General features: G+C 67.3%; 6 protein-coding genes across 6 annotated transcripts; 1 reads left to right on the forward strand and 5 right to left on the reverse strand.

Annotated features, from left to right (window-relative positions):
* Positions 1-47: 47 nt before the first annotated feature.
* Positions 48-1,684, reverse strand: RHOBADRAFT_52167 (uncharacterized protein; the record flags this gene model as incomplete). Its single annotated transcript, XM_018416204.1, has 8 exons — positions 48-262; positions 340-449; positions 583-719; positions 852-883; positions 949-1,179; positions 1,308-1,380; positions 1,446-1,554; positions 1,619-1,684. The coding sequence occupies 8 exons, from the start codon at positions 1,682-1,684 to the stop codon at positions 127-129; spliced, it is 894 nt and encodes a 297-aa protein (XP_018273279.1). The 3' UTR covers positions 48-126.
* A 687-nt stretch (positions 1,685-2,371) lies between these two features.
* On the reverse strand, positions 2,372-3,392 carry RHOBADRAFT_52168 (uncharacterized protein; the record flags this gene model as incomplete). Its single annotated transcript, XM_018416205.1, has 3 exons — positions 2,372-2,728; positions 2,812-3,104; positions 3,186-3,392. Coding segments are annotated over 2 exons (496 nt in total), but the record flags the coding sequence as incomplete, so codon positions are not given.
* A 3,164-nt stretch (positions 3,393-6,556) lies between these two features.
* On the reverse strand, positions 6,557-8,346 carry RHOBADRAFT_52169 (uncharacterized protein; the record flags this gene model as incomplete). The annotated part of the gene is made up of 8 exons (XM_018416206.1): positions 6,557-6,786; positions 6,865-7,055; positions 7,123-7,295; positions 7,371-7,407; positions 7,482-7,592; positions 7,673-7,843; positions 8,002-8,033; positions 8,152-8,346. The coding sequence occupies 8 exons, from the start codon at positions 8,344-8,346 to the stop codon at positions 6,668-6,670; spliced, it is 1,029 nt and encodes a 342-aa protein (XP_018273281.1). The 3' UTR covers positions 6,557-6,667.
* A 504-nt stretch (positions 8,347-8,850) lies between these two features.
* RHOBADRAFT_52170 (uncharacterized protein) lies at positions 8,851-9,723 on the reverse strand (the record flags this gene model as incomplete). Its single annotated transcript, XM_018416207.1, has 5 exons — positions 8,851-8,972; positions 9,090-9,287; positions 9,370-9,493; positions 9,578-9,615; positions 9,696-9,723. The coding sequence occupies 5 exons, from the start codon at positions 9,721-9,723 to the stop codon at positions 8,851-8,853; spliced, it is 510 nt and encodes a 169-aa protein (XP_018273282.1).
* Positions 9,724-10,013: 290 nt separating this feature from the next.
* Positions 10,014-10,535, forward strand: RHOBADRAFT_64682 (uncharacterized protein; the record flags this gene model as incomplete). Its single annotated transcript, XM_018418549.1, has 2 exons — positions 10,014-10,310; positions 10,374-10,535. The coding sequence occupies exons 1-2, from the start codon at positions 10,026-10,028 to the stop codon at positions 10,533-10,535; spliced, it is 447 nt and encodes a 148-aa protein (XP_018273283.1). The 5' UTR covers positions 10,014-10,025.
* Positions 10,536-11,009: 474 nt separating this feature from the next.
* RHOBADRAFT_25146 (uncharacterized protein) lies at positions 11,010-12,377 on the reverse strand. The gene is made up of 2 exons (XM_018412667.1): positions 11,488-12,377; positions 11,010-11,414 (listed from the first exon to the last, which is right to left on the reverse strand). Exons 1-2 carry the CDS (start codon positions 12,235-12,237, stop codon positions 11,232-11,234), a joined length of 933 nt encoding a protein of 310 aa, XP_018273284.1. The 5' UTR covers positions 12,238-12,377; the 3' UTR covers positions 11,010-11,231.
* Positions 12,378-12,483: the final 106 nt, after the last annotated feature.

The following is a 12,483-nucleotide window of genomic DNA, read 5'->3' on the forward strand; positions in this document are numbered from 1 at the left end:
AGTCTGCGAAAGTCGCTCTCGGGTCCGCCTCTCTCGCTCGTCGCTCGTTGCGGTTCGATAGTGGTACATTGGGCACAGCGAGAGGGCGAGAGCGTCTATGCAGGAGAGAAAGGGGTGCGCGACGACTCAGACCGAGGTGCGCTCGCTCGCGAACTTGTCGCCGCTCAGGCCCGTCATCGGAACCATCGTCGCATCGCTGTTGCGGCTCGACGCATAGCGACTGTCGTTGGCGAAGACAAGGAACCAGTGCGGGTGGATGACGCTGATCGAGAGGGCGCAAAAGGTCAGGACGAGGCTCGAGCGCGAACGAGGAAGAGACGAATGGGCGAGGGAACGCACTTGAGCACGACGCTGGCGAACACGATAGGAATCGCGTCAAAGAGCTGCCAGATCTGCTGCTGCGCGATCCAGCCGCTGAAGCCTTCCTCGAGCTCGGGCGTGCGGTAGCACTGCGAGAGACAACGAGAGAGAGGGGGGAGAGAAGGTCAGGAACGGTCGCTCACAGGCTTCTGGGTCTATCGCCCATGCTGCCCAGTCACGAGGCCATGCTCGAGAAGGAGAGAGTGAATACGGGAGACTCACGCCTCGAACGATGATGGCGACCGAGGCGGCGAACATGGCGAGGAGCATGAGCTGGAGGCGAGTGCCCTGCTGCGTGACGGCCGAACGCGCCCGGCAATACCAGACGGCCATGTACACGACGTAGAAGACCATGACGGCTGTGAGAGGGAGAAAGAAAGAGAGTCAGGACATGTCGAGTGCGCCAAAGTGGCCCGACGAGAGCGGCATCGTCTCGCCGACAGCGACGTCGTTCTCGCTGCCAGGGCACAGAGAGACAAGGGAAGACGAACCGAGCTGAATGACGATACCGGCGAGCATGATGCTGCGGGCGAGCAAGAGTCGTCAGTACAAGCTCTTCAAAGAGGTTCGAGGACAAGGAGGACGCACTTGCTGCCGTTCTCCGACTGCTGCTCGTTGTTGGTCCCGACGGCCGAGCCCGCCATGCCGCCTCCGACAGCCTGCACGACGAGGCTGACGACGTCGGCCGTGAGGAACGCCGTCTTGAACCACTTGCCCGAGAGCCAGCTCTTGTCGCGCGCGACGTGCTCGAGGATGATGCCGCCGGCCCAGTACAGCGCCGCCGAGAAGAAGGTCGGTCCGATGATGAGGCAGCAGATCCTGCGTGCCGGGAGGAGGGGTTTTTGGGTTGGGTTAGCGAGGTCTCGAAGAGCGGGACAAGGTTCGAGCGCGACAAGGGCGCGTTCGTCCCCCGTCGCGCGCGAGTCGACGAGGGAAAGGGGACGCACTGCATCACGTAGGCGTCGAAGGACAAAGGCTCCCAGTGCGCCCACAGCCGTGCCGCCCAACCGAGAATCTCGACTGCGTCGCGAAGGAAGAGAGGTCAGTGCGGTCCTCCTTCTCGAGCTCGAGCGGCGACGACGCACGCAGACAGCCGACAACCATGAACATCATCCACCAGTACCTCCTCGCGTAGAGGACCTGCCCGAGGTGCGCGAGGCCCGTGAGGGCGAACAGGACGAGGAAGACGACTCCCTGCTCGGGAACTCGAGGTCAGCTCTTCCTGGCTCGTCCTGAGGCCCAGAAAGACGGCACGCACGAGCGAAATAGAAGGGCGGTATCCGTATTGGCATGTCGGGTCGGTACAGACGGGCGAGTCGCTCATCGTGGGAGGTGGTCGAGGAGGAGAGCGGCGAGAGGGAGAGGCAGGCGGGAGAGGCTCGAGCGCGCGAGGTCGTCGAGGTGCGGCTGCTCGCGAGGGTGAAGAGCACGGGTGCAAGCCTAGCGAGGTAGACGAGGAAGAGGGAGAAGCAAGCTCGCTCCCGATGGCACTCGTCGGGCATCTGCACCGAGTGCTCGTCCTCCCCGCTTCGGCGCCTCCGCCTCCGCACCCGGCGAGACCGAGCGGGCCGAAAGCGTGGCTCCGCCGACCGCGCCGCTCCCGTTCGGCGCGCTCCACAGCAAGAGCAGCGAAGCCCGCGTGCCGAGCAGGGAGAGAGAAGCTCGAAAGAGGAGCTGCGGGAGCAAGCACCGTCGAGAATCGCACCGCCGGGGCCCGCACGTGCGCTCGCCCGCCGCCTCGGCTGGCGAGTAGAGACGAGAATGCGCGCCCGAGGCGCGCAGCGGTGCAGCCGCGGCGAGACGAGCGGGAGAGAGCGGGCGAGGGAGGGTGCAGCCGAAGGGCGCCGGCTCGCACTCGCGCCGGCTTCCCTACAACGATGGCTGGATCTGCTTCGCTTGAGAGGGCTTGTCTACGGTCTCTCCCAGAGGACAGCGACAGCCAACCCGCAAGGAGAATGAACGCGGGACGGGCGACGCGAGGAGCCGAAAGAGGATTTCTCTCGAGAACAGCGACGATGACACGCTCAGGTCGTCGTTGCAGAACGTCGATACAGACAGACAGACACGCCGGAGGCTCGAAGTAGGCAGGCGTCGCCAGAAGCTGGGCCCTCGCTGCCGTCGCCGCCGTGGGCGGGTCGAGTAGCTCCGCTCGACGGGCGACTCGCTGCTCGTCTCCCGGCGCTGACGTCGCGCTCGTCGACGAGCGGTCGATGCCGAGAGAGGTCTTTGGTAGGGCGACATCGTCTCCCTCGGCCGGGCAGGACCGGCCTCATGTGGCCGGGCGAACAGGCTCGAGCGGGCTCTGCGCTCGACGGGCGAGGCGGAGCGAGGGCGCAGCTTGCTGTCGCGCGGTCGTCATGTTGTTCATCTGCGAGACGTGGTGACTGTCAGGGAGGTCTCGGGTGCGGAAGAAGGTGCGTCGAGAGAGGTGAGGGAAAGAAGGCGACGCACGGGCTTAATCTCGTTCATCCGGCCGCCTCGACGAGGCGTGGCGACTGCTGCTTGACGGCGACCGCGTCGACGAGCGCCATCGCCTCGAGCTCGATCTCGATGGCGGGCGAGTCGGCCTTGGGCTGAGGCGCCGTCGTCGCGGGCGCAGGCTTGACGCTGCCCTCGACCTGGTCGTTGTCGTAAGGCGCCGGACCCTGGGCCGGCACGTCCTTGTCGCCCGGCTCGGCGAATGCGTCGTCCTCGTCGTCGCTGACGCCGTCGGGATGGACGTCGTCCCACACCTTGCGCTCCTCCTGCATGGCCCGGAACCAACGAGAGGAGGTTAGTTCGGCGCGGGCGGACGGCGGGAGAGACGAGGGGAAGGGGGGACGGACACGGTACAGCTCGAGAACGCAGGGCTTGCAGCTGCTGCCGCAGCACTCCCACGGCTCTGGCTCCTTGGGCGGGCGAGGGCCGGCGGCGGCCTTGACAAGGTCGCGCCAGCGCGAGGGGGCGAGGCGCTTGCGGCGCAGGCGGGCGAGGGCCGGTGAGCGGTCGAGGAGGTCGTCCTCGTCGAGCTGTGGCCGTGTCGAGCTAGCCATGGAGCGTGTGCGGCGAGAGAGAGACGAGCAAAGGTCGGAGCCGCGGCTCGTTCCGACGCGGCAAAAGCGACCACGGCTCGTCGCCTCTCCTGGACGGTCCGTGAGCTGGCAGGTCTACAAGGTAATAGCGTTGCTCTAGATTCAGCCAGCCTACTTGCAGTGCGAGGGACCGTGTGAGGGTGAGGAATTCGGCGCACGTGCGGCCCACCTGCGAGTCGTCGGTCAACCTCTCTCGCTCTCCACCTCGCCCTCGCAGCTGGCCAGGATGCCAGCGCCGACCTACGACTCGAGCGACGAGGACCTCCCGCCTCCGTCCTCGCTCTTCAAGCCTGCGCCGGCACGCGCCTCGACCGCCTCCTCCTCGCCTACGCGTCCTCGTCCGCCTGGCGACGCTCCCGCCCCGCGGTCCAGTCCGCGCCTCAAGTCGATGTCTGCCGCAGACCGGCCGGCCGGCGCGCGCACCCCCACCCTCGCCTCGGCCGTTCCTCGCCCTCCCTCGACCCTCCTCGCCTCGTCCTCGAACATGCCCCCGGCCAGCTCTCCCGCCCTCGCGAGCCGTGCGGCACCCGCCGAGCTCGACGACGAGGTCCTCGCAGAGCGTGAGCGCCACCGCCGACTCGCCGACGAGCTCTTCCCACCTTCGCCGCCTCGCGCTCCTCCAGCGCCCGCCGACGCGTCGTCCACCTTGCCGAGCACGTCGTCGCCGCCGATCGCGCTCGACCTGTCGGCACCGCGGCAACGTGCGCGCGACGTCTCGCCCGACCTCATCTCGGACTCGGAGGTCGAGCGCTCGGCGGCCGTCAACACGGCGGGACCGGCACGGGCGGTCAAGTCGGGACGGCGGCCGCAGAAGGGCCGCAGGACGTCGAGCGCCATCTACGGGCTCAGCGACTCGAGCGAGGACGAGGGCGACCTGGCGGTGCAGATGCGCGACCTTGGCCTGAGGTGCGTCCTCCCTTTCCTCCCTTCCTCGTTCTCGCGTTCCCCGGAATTGACGCTCGCTTCCTTGTCCTCAGCCTCTCAAGCAGCACTCGACCGTCGACGTCGACCGAGCCGACCGCCCGTCCGCCCGCCCCCCGTTCCAGCCCGCCGGCCTCACGTCCTGCCGCAGCGCCAAAGACGACCAAGACGCCGCGTGCCCGCCGACGCATCACCATCTCGGTCGCATCGTCTTCCTCGTCTTCGAGCGGCGACGAATACCTTCCTTCGCCGTCGCGTGCGCCGGCCGAGGCGCCTCGACCTGGCGCGAGGACGACCGGGCGGACCTCGTCATGGGAGGAGCAGGAGTCGGAGGAGATCGTCGCGATGTGCACGGACGACGAGGACGACGAGGTCGCCGCTCGGCGCCTGCCCGAGGACGTGCAAGAGTTTGACGGCGTACTCGTCTAGTGCGTCGTCCTCATTTCTCTTTCTCGCCCCGAGTACGAGACTGACTCCTCGACCTGCGCAGCGACCCGACGCCCAAGAAGCGGCCCGTCAAGGTGGCGACGTCGCGCACGACCGCGTTCTCGCCCATGCCGTCGAGCTCAAGGGGCGACATGGCGACGCCGAGCAAGACGGGCGGCGGCGAGGACGAGAAGAAGGTCGGCCAAGGTCGCTCGAGCTTGAGGACCGAGGTCGACCCGACAGCCAGCAGCAGTGACGAGGACGTGCGTCCCTCTTTCTCTGTCCTGGACGTTCCACGTACCCGAATCCTGACTCTGTCCCGCCGCAGCTGCCGCCGCCGGTATTCAAGACCCGCCTCGACCCGCCTACCTCGATGCAGCGCACGCCCGCTCGCGCCCCTCGTCTACCCGCACCTCCCAAGCCCACCCCCCGACCTCGTCCCGACGCCGCACCCTCCTCCTCCTCCTCCTCGAGCGCGACGCTCACCGCCGCGCAGCGCTCGGCCCTCCCGATCGCCCTCATTCGCGAGCTCGACCGGTCCGTCTTCCGCTGTACGTGGACCGGCCAGCGGCGCACGAGCGAGAGCGGTGGCGAGGGCCTGCCGGACGGGATCGAGGTCGTGTGGAACAAGCGGTTGAGGAACACGGCTGGACGGGCGAGTTGGAAGAGGTGCGTCCCTTCTCTCTCTCTCTTCCTCCCCGCCCGCCTCGCACCCTACCCGGCCTGACGAGCTTCCCTCCCGCTCTCCCGATCGACCTCTCGCAGCATCCGCACGACGGTCCCGAGCCCGACGGCCGGCTCGCCGCCGATCCGCCAGCAGACGCACCACGCGCTCGTCGAGCTGTCGACGCACGTCACCGACACGGCCGACAAGCTCAAGCACACGCTCGCGCACGAGCTGTGCCACCTCGCCGCGTGGGCCCTCAGCGGCGAGATGAAGCCGCCGCACGGCGCCGCGTTCAAGCTCTGGTGCGTCGCCTCGAGTTCTCCTTCTCTCGTGATCGAGCGAGCCCTTCTTTCGACCGATACTCACGTGTCGTTGTATCTGGCGCGCACAGGGCCAACCGCGTCATGGTCGTACGCCCCGACATCGAGGTGACGACGACGCACTCGTACGAGATCAAGTACCGCTTCAGGTGGCAGTGCTCGTCGGCCGTCTGCGGCAAGATGTGCGTCTCTCGCCGCCGTCTCTCCCTCCTTGTTCCTCTCCGTTCCTCGTACTGACACCGTTCGTCGACCGTGCGCAGCTTTGGCCGCCACTCGAACAGCATCAACCCGGCGACGCACGGCTGCCCGTGCGGCTCGAGGCTCGTCGCGCTCGACAAGGACGGCAACGTGAAGGCGACATCGACCTCGTCGGCCGCAGGGTCGGGCGAGGGCAAAGACGGTGCAGCGGTCGAGACGCCGAGGAAGAAGAGCAAGTGGCAGGAGTTCATGCAGGTGCGTCTCTCTCTCTCTCTCTTCCCGAGGACGACGAGCGAGGACGCGCCCGAGCGCAAGTCGACTGACTCTCTCTGGCCCGTGTGCGCAGACCGAGTCGCCGAGGGTGCGCGCCGACCACCCGGGCGTGCCGCAGAGCGAGGTCCTCAAGCTCGTCGCCGAGCGGTGGCGCCTCGCCAAAGCCGTCGCCGCGTCCATGCCCTCCTCGTCGTCCTCTTCCTCGTCCTCGTCCTCCGAGCCTCGTCGTGCTCCTGTCGCCGTCGAGGACAGCCTCGCGGCGCTCTCTCTGTCGTAGCCTGCCCCCTTTTTGGCCTCTCTCTCACTCGCGAGATTTCGTCGCCGTCTGTACAAGCTCGATGACAACACGCTCTCGGCGGCACAATGCGGGTCTACACACAAGAGAGACAAGAGAACGAGAGAGAGAGAAAGAGCGGACGAGGAAGAGACGTCTAGATGGCCGTCATGCCGACCGCCTTGCGCAGCTGCTCAAAGACGACGAGCGACACGAGCGAGTGGGGCCACAGGCGCCAGAAGCACATGCTGAACCCTTTGTAGAACGCCAACGGGCCTGCAGGGAGAGAATGCTCGTCGAGTCAGTCGGGGCGCGACGTCGAAGAAGGACACAAAGAGAGAGGCCGGGGCGCACCTTCGTTCTTGAGCAGCAGCGCCGCGCAGTGGAGGCTGCCCCTGTACTGGCCCGTCCTGTCGCTCATGATGCGCACCTTGATGACGTCGATCGGGTTGCTCGCCGCCGAGCAGCAGAAACCCGCGATGCCGCTCGCGACGAGGTGCGTCCGGATCCCCTCGTGGAAGTGCTGCGGAAAGTCGCGCTTGAGCCTGGCGCGCCTCGACACGAGGGTCAGTGGCACTGCTCCCAGAACGAGGGAAAGGGGATGGGACGCACAGGTGCTTGAAGTGGTCGTACGTGCCGAGCTGCGCCGCCGTGAGGATGCCGGCGCGGATCGTGGTCGGGACGAGCGCGCGGTAGAAGCCCTTGATGCCCTCGTGGCGGTAGATCTGCGACGCGTGATCTCGCAGAGTGCCCTTGGCGGCGGGCGACTGGAGGCGGACCTTGAGCTGCGGGCGCGAGCGAGGTCAGGGAAGGGGCCCGACGAGGAAGGGGTTCGAGCGCGAGGACAGAGAGGGACGGACGAGGTCTGCTGGATTTGCGACGGCGGCACCGACCATGCTGCGCGCGGTAGGGCAGGTCAGGAGGGAGCTCTCGAGGAGAGAGAGACAGAGCGCGAGAGAAGAGGGACGCACCCGCTGCCCATTCCTCCAAGGAGCTTGGTCCCGAACCCGTTGGGGTCGGCGCCCGGCGCAAACTTGACGAGCGTGCTCTTGACGAGGTCGTACCCTCCCATGCGGATCCCGCTGCGCGTGTCGGGCGCGAGGTCAGTCCGTGCGAGAGATGCAGAAGGAAGCTCGAGGGAAAGGGGAAAGCGGCGACGCACGAATAGCTGAGCTCGCGCAACAAGCTCCCGCTCAAACCCTTGTAGATCGACCCAATGCCCTCGGCGCGAACCATGTGCGTCAAAGTGCGCCACGCGTTGGTCGTGCGCGGGCGAGACGAGGTCGGGTCGGCGTTGGGCAGGCGGCGCTCGAGTTGCTGGCGGACCTTGATCCTGCGGGCGCCGGCGCCGGTCAGCTTTTGTCCGAGTCGGTGCGTGGTAGCGGCGAAGGTGCGGAAAGGGAGGAAGGAGGAACGAGGGCGACTCGTCCGTGCGAGTCGGCCGGAAGGGGCCGTGGGCGCGAGAGAGGAGGGAGAGAGGGGAACACGCACAGGTCGGCCGGATTGGTCACCATGGCGCCGGTCTGTTGACGAGGACTGTGAGCATGCGCTTGAGACGCAAGAGCACGCCCGCGGGTCGGAGGGCGAGCCGGGGAGATCTCGCGCGACGAGGTGCGAGGGGGAGGGAGACAAGGGACGGACCATGTTGCTCGCTCCTGCGAGGCCAATCTTCCTCAAGAGCAGGCTCATGTCGACCCTGTCGTCGGCGAGTGAGTGTGCGACCGAGTCGTCGCCGGTCGAGCGAGATGCTGGCGCGAGTGGGGGGCCGCGGTGGAGCGGGAGGCCGTCGCCTGGCGGGTATAAGGGCGCGGGCGCGAGGGCGTCTGGGTGCGGCATGGCCCTAGGGAGCTTCATCTGGCGGCGCGCGTTGTGGGAGGAGGAGCTGAGCGAGGCGTCGGTTCGCCCGGAGCGCGTGGTCCCCACTCGCCGCTGCCGCTGCCGGGCGGACGAGCACACAGCGGTCAATTCCCGCCCTTATCTCCCGCCTTACCTCTCCAGCTCTCACAAGCCTCTCGTCGACAAAGCTCCGTCCGAGCCACTTCGAACCGGCGACTGGGCCGCGTCCCGCGCACCGCGCTTCAGCTTGCTCTCGTCGCACGGGCCCGACTCGCTCTTCTCTCTCTGTGCCCCCCCCCCTGCGACACTCTCGAGACGCTGCAAGGGCGAGAACGGGAGACAGAAGATGCAGGTGCAGAGGGAGGGGAACGACGCAACGAGAGGGTATCACGTGAGAAGGTATCGAGACGGCTCGCTACGACGCCGCACGCCGAGCGACGGGGCTGCAACGCGCCCGTCGACGAGAGCAGAGGCGCAGGAAAGTGCGCAGGGTGACGGCCGGCGTCAGGCTGCTGGACGAGGTGGTGCGGGCGAAGCTGCGGCGGTTGGTGCGGCGGTCGAGGGCGCCGAGCTGCGCGACTCGAGGACGCCGTGCAGGCTCGTCTGCAGCTGAGCGTGGAGAGACTCTGCACAAGGACGAGAGTGTGTCAGTCGTGGCACAACATCTTCATCCCGTAGAGCTCGTGCGGGCGAGCGTTCTCGTCGCGGATGGCTCGAGGGACAAGAGGACGGCCTCGACGCACCAGCTTGGCCGAGCGCCTCGAGGTACTCCTTGTTGACCTGCTGCATCTCGTCCTCGAGCTGGCGAAAGTCGTCGTCGTCGTCCCGGGTGCCCTCGGCGGCGGCGGTCGGTGCGGGAGCCGACGAGGGGAGGGCGTCGATGAGGAACTCGAGCTGCTTGGCCTTGCGCAGAAAGTCGGACACGAGCTCTTTGCGGTTGGCTGCGGTGGGTGCGGGCGAGTCAGTGAGTGGGCTGTGTGAGAGAGCGCGGCGAAAGGGAAGAGCGGGGGAGGGAGGACGGACCCTGGAAGACGTCGTCGGGGTCTGCGCCCGGGATGGACTGGGTGACGGGGAAGTTTGGGTTGATCTGGCGGAAGTTGGCCTTGCGCGAGAGGTAGCTGAGGGAAGAGTACATGATGCGGACGAGCTGCGAGCGAGCGAGGTGGGGAGGGGGAGTCAGGTTGGTGTGCGAGAGGGAGAGAGGGGGGGCGAGGGAGAGGGGGGGCCGCACGCCGTCGATACTGTTCTGGGTCTGGGTGAGGCGGTCCACTGTGGGCAGGAGGGCGGGGAGTGTGAGCCGGTGAGTGGGGGTCGACAGACGAGGAGGAGGAGGAGAAGAGTGGGCGCACTGTGGGAGAGTTCCTGGCCCACTTCCATGGAGCGAGTCGGGGTAGCCTGGCCGAGTGCAGCGGTCCACGCAACGCTCTGGCGGCTGAGCAGACGAGGTGGTCCGCCGCGTCCACCTCGAGCTCGCCCGGGGCAGCTCACGCCGACTCGCTCCTCTCTCTCCACTCGTTTAGGACAGCGTCACTCTTCCTTAAGCAGTGCGTCCCCTCTCTCTACTCCTGCACCCCTACCCCAGCCACCGGCCCGTCCACTCGCCACCCCTCCCCTCGCCCTCCTCGCCTCCTCATCTCGCCAGCAACTTTTCGCTCACCCTCCACTCGCACCCGCAGATCATGAGCGACAACGGAAGCGAGACCCAGGTTGTGGCCGACGTCGAGGAGGTCCAGGTCCAGGAGACCGAGGCCCCCAAGGGCAAGATGTCGGTCGAGGACGCCCTCCAGGAGGTGCTCAAGAAGGCCCTCGTCCACGACGGCCTCGCCCGCGGCCTCCGCGAGTGCGCCAAGGCCCTCGACAAGCGCCAGGCCCACCTCTGCGTCCTCAACGAGTCGTGCACCGAGGGCGAGTACGTCAAGCTCATCGAGGCCCTCTGCGCCGAGCACAAGATCAACCTCATCAAGGTCCGTCCCTCTCTCTCCTCCCCTGCTGCGCTCCCATGAGCTCACCCTCGCACGCGCACACAGATCTCGGACCCCAAGCTCCTCGGCGAGTGGGCCGGCCTCTGCAAGCTCGACAAGGAGGGCGTCGCCCGCAAGGTCGTCGGCTGCTCGTGCGTCGTCGTCAAGGACTACGGCCAGGAGTCCGAGGCCCTCTCGGTCCTCCTCGACTACTTTGCGTCGCGCTAAACAGCGTCGCGCATCGTGTGCCGCAACCCCCTAAACATCGGCGGCCCCCACCTCCCTCGACGCACCCTGTTCCTCGACCTCCCCCCTTTCCCCTCCCTCGGCTCCTCTCCCTTTCACCCTCTCGACGACGACTCGACCCACTCGACGTGCTCCAACCCCCACTCTGTTCCCCCCTCCTTCCCTCATCATTGAGCGATGCCGCCTCGCTTCTCCTGCCAGGCTTAGTTCGCGACGGGTTCGACGGGTGGGCGAGGGCGGAATGACGGGCGCGCTCGATGACGGGCTGTCGACGAGGTGGACGAGGGCGATGGGGCCGAGGAGGATTGGTCGAGGCGCAATGCAGACTGGGTCGTGCCCGCCGAATCTCGCTCGTCCCTCGTCTCGAGAGCTGTCCTCCTCGAAAGTGCCTCCTCGCGCTCGACCCCTCTCTTGCTTGCTGTCTCGCTCTCTCACTAGGAGACGCACTCGAGAGGAGGCAACAGATAAGGCGGCGATGCAGGAGAGACTAAAAGGAGAGAGAGGGAGAGGCACAACTCGAGGGAGGGGGACTGCAACAGAGCGAGGAGGTCTAAAAGGCGGAAGGGGAAGCACAGAATGTCCGTCTCCTGCCCTCTACGGGCGGTTTCTAAGGGGATCTAGGGCGAGGAGAGAGCCGGCGAGAGAGAGAGAGGCCGAGAGGAACGAGCGCGAGCGCGCTCATGCCCCGAGGCGCAGGTCGCTGAAGCTCGCCGTCAGGTCCTCCTTGGCCTCTTGCGCCTCGGCCTTGGACATGTCGACCGACGACTCGCCAACCTCGTCGTCGCCACGCGCCTTGTCGGCCGCGGCACGGTCGGCCTCGCGCTGCTTCTTCTCGAACGCGCGCTTCATGGCGAAGTAGTCCTGCGAGGGCGCAACGGCGAGTCAGTGACGCCGCCCCCGATCGTGCACGAGAGCAAGAGAGAGAGAGACGCACCTTGTGCAGGCCGCACTCGGTCTTGGTCTTGTTGCTCGCCCACCGGCCCGAGCGCTCGCCCTCGCCGTCCTTGGGCTTGACGGTCGAGTGCCAGTCGCCGACGCTCTTGTAGCCCTGGTCGAGGAGCGGGTTGTACGGCACGCCGGCCATGTCGATGTAGTCCTTGACGTCCTGGAACCCCCACCGGCACAGCGGGTTGACCTTGACGAGCCCGGTCGAGTCGACCTCGACGGGTTGCAGCGCGGCGCGGTCGGCGCCCTGGCTGCGCCGCCGCCCGGTGATGACGGCCTTGACGCCGAGCGTCTCGTACGCGCGCCGGGCGGGCTCGACCTTGACGAGGTAGTCGTACGTGTCCTCGTCCTCGTCCCACAGGCGCTCGCCGTACTTGGCCTCGAACTCGCGCGCGTTCGAGACGCCCATCGGCGCAAAGATGTGCAGCGGCGCGTTGTACTTGCGCTCGACGGCGTGCGCGAGGTCGAGCGTCTCGGCAAAGTGGTACGTCGTGTCGAGGAAGATGAGCGGGACGAGGTGCGGCTGCTTGCGGCGCTTGCTCAGGGTCGACACCATCGACGTCGCCGCGAGGCCCGTCAGGCCAAACGCCGTCGTCTGGTACAGGCCCGGGACGTGGTCGACGGCCCACTCAATGATCTCTTGCGGCGTCGCCTCGGCGAGGTCGGCGTTGACCTGCGAGAGGGTCGATGCGTCGAAGGCCGGGATCGCGGTCGAGGTGGACGCGACGGGGGCAGACATGGTGCGTGCTGGTCGAGTGTGTCGGGTGTTGGACGGAGGGAGGAGAGGGGGTGGTGTGGAGCGACGGCTGAGGCGAGCGTCAAAGGGCGGCGGATGGCGTGCGCGACGAGAGGGTTCGGCGGCGGATGGCTCGCTTCGCGGGCGCGGTGCGGCTGGTCTTGGTGGACGAGCGGGTGGAGAGAGTCGAAGAGGTGGCTGTCGAGGTGCAAGCTGGGCCAACGACGCGGTGAGGTGAGCAGGGCGACG

This window comes from Rhodotorula graminis, assembly GCF_001329695.1.
Source record: "Rhodotorula graminis WP1 unplaced genomic scaffold RHOBAscaffold_3, whole genome shotgun sequence".
NCBI lineage: Eukaryota > Fungi > Basidiomycota > Microbotryomycetes > Sporidiobolales > Sporidiobolaceae > Rhodotorula > Rhodotorula graminis.

Coding starts and splice junctions, on each gene's coding strand:
- RHOBADRAFT_25146 (XM_018412667.1), bottom strand. CDS start 12,237: ATGTCTGCCCCCGTCGCGTCCACCTCGACCGCGATCCCGGCCTTCGAC. Junction 11,415..11,487: donor CCGAGTGCGGCCTGCACAAG/GTGCGTCTCTCT, acceptor GCGCCCTCGCAG/GACTACTTCGCCATGAAGCG.